Source organism: Rhinopithecus roxellana, chromosome 5, assembly GCF_007565055.1.
Source record: "Rhinopithecus roxellana isolate Shanxi Qingling chromosome 5, ASM756505v1, whole genome shotgun sequence".
Taxonomy (NCBI): domain Eukaryota; kingdom Metazoa; phylum Chordata; class Mammalia; order Primates; family Cercopithecidae; genus Rhinopithecus; species Rhinopithecus roxellana.
Genome location: NC_044553.1, coordinates 171,385,154 through 171,395,645, shown reverse-complemented (window position 1 = coordinate 171,395,645; position 10,492 = coordinate 171,385,154). Strand labels below are relative to the sequence as shown.

Here is a 10,492-nt window from a genome sequence, read left to right as displayed (position 1 = left end):
AGATTAATCTCTAAATTTAACACTTTTTTGGGGGAAAAATTGCAATTTGATATATACACACAGACCAGGTGGTCTTCAATATGTCCGAAGAGCGAAGAGAAGGTTGGAGCTTTTATAAAACAGAAAAATGTTACATAGTGCTCTTTGAGAAAGTTCATTGGCATTAGTAAGGTTCTGAGGAGCTGGCAAGCTTCAATAGGTAAGGCAGTGGGGAGAATTAATTCTAGAGTTGCAGCAAGTTATCTCAGCAGTTACAGATAAAACTGGTCTCAGGTCACAACAGGCAGTTTCAGCAGTGGGACTTGCAGAGAATTACATTTCTAAAGTAATGTCATGTGTCCTGAGTGCTTTCTCCCCCCTGGCTTTTCCACTGTTTTAGCTGGGGATAGGAACAACTCAATTCAAAGGATCCACTTCCACAACCACAACCCCCAGCTTCAACATTTTGCAAGCAATAGGATCAAGAGTCCAGTGGCAGTGCCGCCAGCAATGGCATGCTCGCCAGACTAGTTCCTGTTGGTCTTATCTATATCTTTGCTGTTCAGACTCTCCTGGTTCCTTCCCATTTTCTGAGACTAGTTCTCTAGACTTCTTGTTTACTATTTGGGCCACCTACTTTTCTTCCAATGAATCCCCTTTCTGCTCAAAACAAAAGAAAATCCAAGACAACAACACACTGAAGTTTCATTGTTTTGTTTTTTTACTTACCTAAAAAGTTAATATAAAAAATTTGAACTTATAGCTGGACATGGTGGTTCCTGTAATCCCAGTGACTCAAGAGGCTGAAGTGACAGATTGGCTTGAGTTCTAGACCAGCTTAAGCAACATAGTGAGAACTCACGCCTAAAAAATAAATAAGTAAAATTAAAAGTTAAAACAATTTTTGAACTTATGTTTAGTAATAAAGCATACTTTTTTTTTTTTTTTTTTTTTTTTTTTTTTTTTTTTTTTTTTTTTTAGACAGAGTCTCGCTCTGTCAGCCAGGCTGGAGTGCAATGGCACTATCTTGGCTCACTGCAAGCTCTGCCTCCTGGGTTCAAGCGATTCTCCTTCCTCAGCCTCCTGAGTAGCTGGGACTACAGGCATGTGCCACCACGCCCGGCTAATTTTTGTATTTTTAGTAGAGACAGGGTTTCGCCATGTTGGCCAGGCTGGTCTCCAACTCCTGACCTCAGATGATCCACCGGCCTTGGCCTCCCAGAGTGCTGGGATTACAGGCGTGAACCACCACGCCCATCCTAAAGCATAAGTTTTAACCAATTTTTTTTTTTTTTTTTTTTTTTTTTTTTTTTTTTTTTTTTGAGACGGAGTCTCGCTCTGTCGCCCAGGCTGGAGTGCAGTGGCCGGATCTCAGCTCACTGCAAGCTCCGCCTCCCGGGTTCACGCCATTCTCCTGCCTCAGCCTCCCGAGTAGCTGGGACTACAGGCGCCCACCACCTCGCCCGGCTAGATTTTTGTAGTTTTTGGTAGAGACGGGGTTTCACCGTGTTAGCCAGGATGGTCTCGATCTCCTGACCTCATGATCCGCCCGTCTCGGCCTCCCAAAGTGCTGGGATTACAGGCTTGAGCCACCGCGCCCGGCCGTTTTAACCAATTTTATATGTTGGGGATCTTCAACAGATTTTGTTTGAAAAAGGACTCCACTGTTTTTTAAAATTTAATTTGATCAGGTGCAGAGGCTCACATCTGTAATTCCACCACTTTGGGAGGCCGAGGCGGAGGGATCACTTGTGCCCAAGTGTTCACAACCAGCCTGGGCAACATCGCAAAATTCCACCTCTACAAAAAATACCAAAAAAAGTGGCCGAGTGTAGGTGGCACACACCTGTAGTCCCAGCTACTTGGGAGGCTGAGAGTAGGAGGATCGCTTGAGCCCAGGAGGAGGAATTTGCAGTGAGCCGAAATCGAGCCACTGCACTTCAGCCTGGGTAACAGTGAGATCCTTTCAAAAAAAAAATTCTATAAAGTTCAAGTTCTATAAGGTAAAGTTCAAGATTTGGCATATGTTGGTGTGTGCTCAATCAATGTTCAATAAAAACTGGGGAATAGGCCAGGCGCAGTGGTTCACGCCTGTAATCCCAGCACTTTGGGAGGCTGAGGCGGGTGGCTCACGAGGTCAGAAGTTCGAGACCAGCCTGGCCAACATGGTGAAACTGCGTCTCTATTAAAAATACAAAAATTAGCAAGGCAGGGTGGTGAACGACTGTAATCCCAGCTACTCAAGAGGCTGAGGCAGGAGAATCACTTGAACCTGGGAACCAGAGGTTGTAATGAGCCAAGATAGCGCCACTGCAATCCAGCCTGGGCAATAGAATGAGACTCCGTCTCAAAAAAACAAAACAAAACAAAAAACTGGGAAATATAAAATTTTGCCATACTATCCTACATCCCCCTTGAGTTTTTAGCAACGATAGTAATTGTTATATGATGCTTCACGTGTAATTACTGTACCTCATTTACATAAGGTGGTTTCAGACACATCATCTTGTTTATGTATGGCCTTTCCAAACAAAATGAGTTCAGGACAAAAGAGGAAATGCTTTTTTAAAAGTAGGTGTGTCTGTAAGTTATTGCCTCAAGAGGCCGCAAAGTTTGAGCAAAGGCTTTCCCAAAGTAATGGATTGATAATGGGTGACTGAGGACCACAAAGGTCGGTAAGACGCTACTGGTCCGTCTACCAGGTTCTTAGAGGGAGGTGGCCTTGTGTGTTCGGACGCTGCACCGAGACACGTGAGGTTTTTAAAAAAACTTTTGATTTTGAAATCTCTGGGACTAATTTTAAACAATGAACCGGACATCGAGGACCTACACACAAAAGTGCTCCCGGCCTCACCGAACAACGCAGACCTGGGATCTCGGCTGTCAACTCACTTCCCTGAGGACGCCTCGTCGTATTTCAACAACGACACCCAAGAGTTTCCCTGAAGGCCAGGGCGTGGGAGGGAGACCTGGGTTTGAGTTCTGCCCCTTGCGGAGGTGGTTAAGTTATTGAATTATTTTACACCTAAATTTTCCTCAGACCCAAATTGATGAGACCTCCCCGAATCCCTCCTCCGCCCCAGAGTTACTAAATGACGGCGCGAGGTCATACCAGTTCACTCAAAACCAGCGCCTTGACGCAGGTGTCCCTCCGCCTCCCGCACGTCCCGCCTCGCGCAGGTCACGCCTCCCGTCCCCCGGACTCCACCCCCAGCGGGAGGCCTCGGGACCGCTGTGCGCACGCGCCGCTGCACCCCGGGGGCTTTCGGGCACCCGCGCGGCGCCCGTTGGCCTTGCAGCCGCTCGCCCGGGGGCGTGCTTGTGCGCCGGCGGCTGCGGACACCCGCCTGCGTCCCCGGCGCGGCGGGCCATGGAGGCCCTGCGGATGGCCCACGAGGTCGCGCTCCGCCTGCTGCTGTGCAGGCCGTGGGCCTCGCGCGCCGCCGCCCGCCCCAAGCCCAGCGCCTCCGAGGTGCTGACACGGCACCTGCTGCAGCGGCGCCTGCCGCACTGGACCTCCTTCTGCGTGCCCTACAGCGCCGTCCGCAACGACCAGTTCGGCCTCTCTCACTTCAACTGGCCGGTGCAGGGCGCCAACTACCACGTCCTGCGCACGGGTTGCTTCCCCTTCATCAAGTACCACTGCTCCAAGGCGCCCTGGCAGGACCTGGCCCGACAGAACCGCTTCTTCACGGCGCTCAAGGTCGTCAACCTCGGTGAGTGGCGACTACCGCGCCCACGCGGTGAAGCCCGCTCCGCCGGGACGGCCCCGCAGCGGCCGAGCACTTGACGAACGCTCGCGGGCTGGTGGAGTCCCGCCGGGGTCGGCTCTGCCTCCCGGCGCTGGCTTCGCCTTGGGTCCTTTATAGTCCTCGCCCAGGGTCCTCAGCTTGCCGAGCTCCTGGCTCCCGAAGCCGTTCACCTGCTGCGGGCGCTTCCTCGGGCCTAGGGAGGAGCGGGCCGCCCTCCTGTCCTGCCCAAGTTAACCAGGGACGACCCCTGTCTGGACACTAAGCCAGGGGGCGTCAGGAAACGCCCCCTGGAAAGTGGCTCCGAAATTGACACCCGTCCTACTGCACGGCAGGACTCATTCCCGTGAACATCACTTTGCGGCTGCATTATGTTGCAAGAACTGGAAGTACTCTTTAAGTTTCTTTGTTTTCTTTATATGAATTCAAAGTTTGTTTTACTAAAAGCACCAAAGGTTTTCACCAAACATAACGCTTCCTGAGGTACTAGGCCTAAAATATTTTTAAAGATCTTTAATATTTGTATGTTTTCATGGAGATGCCCTGAGGGTGTTTACTGTCACTAGGTGTATATTTTCTTTTGCTGTAATGACAGAAGAGGTACGAACATGGAAATAGGTCAGGGGAAAACAGAAGGCCTCAGGATGTTTTGAACTTACTAATAGCTGTATAAAATCAGTCTAGATTTCAATGATTCAAAATCTAGTCATGGAGCTGAATGAAACATGTTACCCAGCCAGGTTTTAAAAGCCAGAATTAAAGTATACTCTGCGCAGCCGTGCTAGTAATACTATTACATAATCTGATCGTCCATTAAGGTTAAAAATGGTCTGTGTATTTTTACTTATAATAACATATATGTCAGTCATGGACTTTTTGAGCCGTTACTCCACTGGACTGTCCTGTAAGGAGAAAATTATTTAGCAAAGTGTTATCCTTTAAAATTGCCTCTTATTATTTGACTGATGAGCATGCCCACTACTTTGGAGGCTGGTTGAAGTTGAAGGGTGAGGTGACTTAGGAAATTCAATTCGAAATTATTTGGAAAGACTGGAGTGTTAACTAGATTCGAGAAGTATAAGTTTATTTTAGCTTTTCATAAGCAAGAAATCATTCTTCCCTAAAGAATAATAGGAAAAGCATAACGGGAGGGTTATAGGTAAACCATGAGCCAAATGCCTTTTTTTCCTTTAAAGTCACATTTTTAGTTTTAACATTTTGTTTAAGATCACCTTAATGATTAGGGGCCTCTCTTTTAGATATAGATATTAAGACATCCCAAAAAAGTGGATACTCAGAACTTTCGACACATAGAAAAGTAAAACCTTTTAAACTTGAAAGAAACAACAGTTGTAGTGTGTTTTGTTTTGTTTTTTAATGTGAGAGTGATTTAATGGTATGTATGGTCTTTTGGACATTCTAAAAATCCTGGTAAAATGAGAGTAAGAGTTCTAAGTTAAGCAAAAAGGACAACTTTTTGCTCATGCATGCTTTAATACAAATTGGGATATACTGATAAAAGAAATTTAAAAATATTTTAAAGTGGTGAACATATCTGGTAACATTTATTTTTAATTTTTGTCTGAAGGTAGAGGGGATGTGAATTAGATAATAGAGTCCTCTCCTATTCTGTGATGTACAGTCGTCTCTCTGGATGATCAAGTACATATCCTATTAATATTATACTTAGGATTTTGTTCCTCTTCTTCCCTTCCAAATTAGTAATTACTAGAATAATTCATTTTTCCACTTTGTAAATAATAAAGATTTCTGTTTACCCATTTGCTCCTTTTCTCCTCCGTCTTCCCTTCATTGGAAGCTGACATTTTACTGATGGTTTACCAGTCTAGGTATCCTGCTGAGAGGTAGATTGAGATTTAAGAAAAGCAACTTACCATTGGAATGAATGGGATTTACTGAGGAATTCTAATTTTTTAAAGTACTTAATTTGACAGTGGTTTACCTACTGTTCAACTGACTCAAAGTGAATTATTATGCAAAGAACTGATTTTCAGGTTCTTTTGATGTTATATGTTTCAGATATAAATTTAATTTTTCAGAAAAAATTGAATTTTCCATAGAATCTTACAGACTTTAAACCATACAAAGAAGATTGTGTTACAAAGAAGATTTTGTAATATATAAGTTATATAGGTGGCAAACCTTCCCATTTTGAGTATTAGTCTGACTGCATTAAATAGACAGCAAAGGGAAAAAATGCAGAATTTGACTCAGATCATAACTCCATCTCCTGTCAAACAGCATTACTGCTAATGGTTCCTGGTTATTTTTTAATAAGATATAATATAGTTATTAAGCTAGTAATCTTAATAAAAATCAGCCCTTGATTTTAGCTGAAAAGATATTGACTGTTTTTTTCTCTATTTATGATTTTTCAAAAGTACGAATTTTTAAAATCAATGTTAACTGATAACTGTGATAAATACTGTAAAACAAAATTGTCAGTGTCACCAGGTATTCCTTAAATTTATATACTTAGCCTTGGTTTAAGAGGCCTATTTTATATATTTTAGTCTCAGTATGCTTAGAAAATTAGTAATTGCTTCTAGAACCTATTTTTTTCTTCCTCATTCCATTGATTTTCAGCTTTTGAAGTTGTGATATTGCATTTTAAATTCATTTTTTATTTCAACTACTCCCTCTACTTCTCTCTCATTTCTGCCTAGCTTGTTCGTATTCTTTTTCCACCTCCCACCCCTGTGCCACTTGCCTTTTTTTTTTTTCTTTGTGGTTAAATGATTTGTAAGTAGCTTTATTATTCTAGTTTTTTGTGGATTTTTTGATGACATTCCCTTGAGGTATTTAGAGATTCTTTTGGACATTATCAGGGCAAAGAAGGTGATACACTATAAAAGGTTTCATAGGAGTTCCAGGGAACCCTGTGATGGTGACAAACTGTGATCCAGTATATTCCTAAAAATAGAGAGATGCTAGTCTGAATGGGCCTTGTTTTCCTCTTCTCCTCGTTACCAGCTAGTGATGTGATGCTTCTCCTGATTAATCTCTGGTATCACAGTGACTGGAATGCAGCTTCAGGGAGAGGCACAAAGTAGTTCAACAAACACACTCAAAAAGAGCTTAACACAGCAAATATATTCTTGCAGAAAAATAAGACAAAAATTTAGCAATATGATTAGTCCAGAGCATGTGTTGCTTTTTTTCTTTTTCTTTTTTTTTTTTTTTTGAGTCGAGTCTCTCTTTGTCGCCAGGCTGGAATGCAGTGGTGTGATCTCTGCTCACTGCAACCTCTGCCTCCCTGGTTCAAGCAATTCTCCTGCCTCAGCCTCCCGAGTAGCTGGGATTACAGGCATGCACCACTACGCCTGGCTAATTTTGTATTTTTAGTATAGATGAGGTTTCTCCATGTTGGTCAGGCTGGTCTCGAACTCCCAACCTCAGGTGATCTGCCTGCTTTGGCCTCCCAAAGTGCTGGGATTACAGGCATGAGCCACAGTGCCCGGCTGCTTTCTTTATTACTAGAAAGTGATTTTCCAAATGTACAGCTATCCTTTTAACGTATCACTTTCTGCCCATTTCCCTCATAAGAGCATAAAATTAATGCTTGTCTAGAGCATACTATTTGTTATTGATTCATGTGCCTATGGTTTTATTACATCTTTAATATGTTAGTAGTCATTGATTTTAAATAAGTACCTTTAAAAAGATAGGAATTGTGAAAGTTTGTTTTGTGTCCAACAGTCTCATATGCAAGTGAGTGCTTAATGCATATCTCTGGATAGTGTGTTTAGTTTTGTATATCACAAATGGCAACTAATCTCAAAGCAGCAAAATCTTATCAATTCCAAAGAAGAAACACATGTTGGAGTCTACTGTATATCGATTTCAAATTGGCTGAAACAAGGTTGTTTTCAGATCAACTGAAAAAATGCTAATAATAATTTTTTTCTCATGCCTGTTGTACTGAAATCTTACTTGGAGTTAGATTTTAAAGACAGCTCTCTGACCCAGCTTCTTTTAAGTTGCACAAAAATTACTTCAGCCATTAGTGTTACTACTAACTTAAAGAACAGTAATGTTGGCCGGGCACGGTGGCTCACACCTGTAATCCCAGCATTTTCAGAGGCCTAGGCAGGGGGATCACAAGGTCAAGATATCGAGACCATCCTGGCCAACATGGTAAAACCCCATCTCTACTAAAAAAGTACAAAAATTATCTGAGGATGGTGGCGCATGCCTGTAGTCCCAGCTACTCCGGAGGCTGAGGCAGGAGAATCGCTTGAACCCAGGAGGTGGAGGTGGTAGTGAGCCGAGATAACACCACTGCACTGCAGCCTGGCAACAGAGTGAGACTCCATCTCAAAAAAAAAAAAAAAAAAAAAAAAATCGGTAGTGTTAACCTGGTAATTTTAGCTCAAGGCTAATAATCAGGAGTATCTACAACTAAATTAATGAGTATTCTTCTCCATTTTCTTATTTATGAAAAGAATACAGAATTACTTCATGATTATTCAAGGGTAATGAATTTATGAAGTACTTGAATTAACATTTATACCCGCCTTGTCTATAGTGTGAAAACCTCTGGACTCACGTAATTGCCATCATGTTCCACGTTGATGAAATTGAGCCCTTAGATAATCATAGAGTCAATGTTGAGTAATATTTTTATATTTTACCACATTGTAATTTGTTAACATTGCTGAAGAGTGTTATATGTGATTAGTAACTTGCATGATTAATAAGCATTGATGTTGATACATATTCATTTATTTTCTAGGTATTCCAACTTTATTATATGGACTTGGCTCCTGGTTATTTGCCAGAGTCACAGAGACTGTACATACCAGTTATGGACCCATAACAGTTTATTTTCTCAATAAAGAAGATGAAGGTGCCATGTATTGAAAGTGTGCATCGAAGAACATAAATATCAGTGGATTTTCTCTGTGTATATGTGCAGTATTTATTTTTGATCCTTTAAAATAAAACTTTTGCAAATACTTTTTTCTTTCTACAGTATCTGCTTCTTTAAGATGAATCATTGCCCTCAAGAGGTGAAGCTTTTTGTACACTGTTATATATTACGTACTCTGTTTAGCTGATGGCAACTACAAACACATGAAGCTTCACACCATTTTTTCCCTAGAACTAGGTTAACTTACAGATAAAGAATGATTACAATGTAATAGATTCTATAATTAGGTATTAACAATTTAAATCAACTCTGAAGAAAAAATAGAGATGCCCACACAAGAGAGGAGGGGGGAAAATATTTTATGTAACAATGGAAAAAGAAGTAGAAGACATTAGGATGTATGATGGAAATATTATATCATTGGCAAATCCAAAATTGATGAGAATCTAATTGTAATCTCAAGACTAAGCCATTCAGCTGCCAGGATTGTAAATAGAAATGTTTTAAAGGCCTTGTGCCATTTACCTGGAGGGTTGGAGTGTAATGTTGAAACTTCTTGTTGCTTAAAGAGTCCAAAACCATATCGTTTTTAAAATGTAATAATAAGTGGGTAATATAAGTGTAGCAAGGTGAATTAAATTCAGACTTATTAAAAGTTAAAATAGCTTTCCTATAAAGCTGCCAGAACAATTAAGGTCTTCTAGAAAGATGCAGAAAAATAAATTTAGTAACTGTTTATAAAAGCAATTAACTGATAAGGTATATATCCATAGACTTATTGGCAATAGGGAGTGGGCTGAAATTTTAAAGACCTAATGGCACTTTTGCATTTGAATTTTATTAACTTAATTGCATTTTTGAAAGCCAAGTCATTTAAAAAATTTATCCTTGGGGTAGGCACAAAATACCCAGATGAATGGTAAATTTCAGAAATTTGGAGTAATTTAGGGAGAACTAAGTAGAACTATTTAATTTCTAAACCAATGGGTGTTTAAGATTTATGATCTCTCCCATAATTACAAACATACATTATATGTCATTTTATGTTAATGTGTTGCTGATACTCTGCAACACTTAACACATTTTTGTAGCAAAACATTTAATAAAATTCAACATTTGGATGCTTACTCCTGTCAAGTCAGTAGAGAAAGTGAGTGGAAGTGACTGAGGTGAAGGCACCAGAATAATGAAGTAATACAAACCAGCTCCGTTAAAGGTAGTCATTTTAAATGATCTACAGAGAGTGAACTGTTCTGCAAATATGTGTAGTGTTCACTTGTCTAAAAGCAATTCTGAGTAACAGTTTAATCAAAGAAGTACTTATGCCAATATATTTAGTCCAGAAGAATATACTTGACACTAGTTAAATGAATGGCTTACACAAAGGAGATAGTGTTACATTAAGCTTCATTAATAATAAAACAACTGACTATTAGCATTTTGCAGGGAAGGCTAGAACTGATTTCCTCTGTAATGGGCAAAGTTAAATAACTATAGCTCATAAGTTTTTTTTTTTTTTTTTTTTTTTCAGACGGAGTCTCGCTCTGTCGCCCGGGCTGGAGTGCAGTGGCCGGATCTCAGCTCACTGCAAGCTCCGCCTCCCGGGTTCACGCCATTCTCCTGCCTCAGCCTCCCGAGTAGCTGGGACTACAGGCGCCCGCCACCTCACCCGGCTAGTTTTTTTTTTTTGTATTTTTTAGTAGAGACGGGGTTTCACCATGTTAGCCAGGATGGTCTCGATCTTCTGACCTCGTGATCCGCCCGTCTCCGCCTCCCAAAGCGCTGGGATTACAGGCTTGAGCCACCGCGCCCGGCCCGCTCATAGTTTTAAGTCAAATACTGCTCATTCATTGCTGCTGGTCTTGTCAAT

The 10,492-nt window shown here is 41.4% G+C and overlaps 1 protein-coding gene across 1 annotated transcript; it reads left to right on the top strand.

Moving 5' to 3' along the window:
- Window positions 1–3,174: 3,174 nt before the first annotated feature.
- C5H15orf61 (chromosome 5 C15orf61 homolog) lies at window positions 3,175–9,369 on the top strand. Its single transcript, XM_030931734.1, has 2 exons — window positions 3,175–3,695; window positions 8,485–9,369. Exons 1-2 carry the CDS (start codon window positions 3,350–3,352, stop codon window positions 8,610–8,612), a joined length of 474 nt encoding a protein of 157 aa, XP_030787594.1. The 5' UTR covers window positions 3,175–3,349; the 3' UTR covers window positions 8,613–9,369.
- The last annotated feature ends 1,123 nt before the right edge of the window (window positions 9,370–10,492 follow it).

What these genes read in the sequence shown, in the direction of transcription:
- C5H15orf61 (XM_030931734.1), top strand. Translation starts at nt 3,350, where the DNA reads ATGGAGGCCCTGCGGATGGCCCACGAGGTCGCGCTCCGCCTGCTGCTG. An exon ending in GCTCAAGGTCGTCAACCTCG is followed by an intron (nt 3,696 to 8,484) that starts GTGAGTGGCGAC and finishes TTTATTTTCTAG; the next exon opens with GTATTCCAACTTTATTATAT.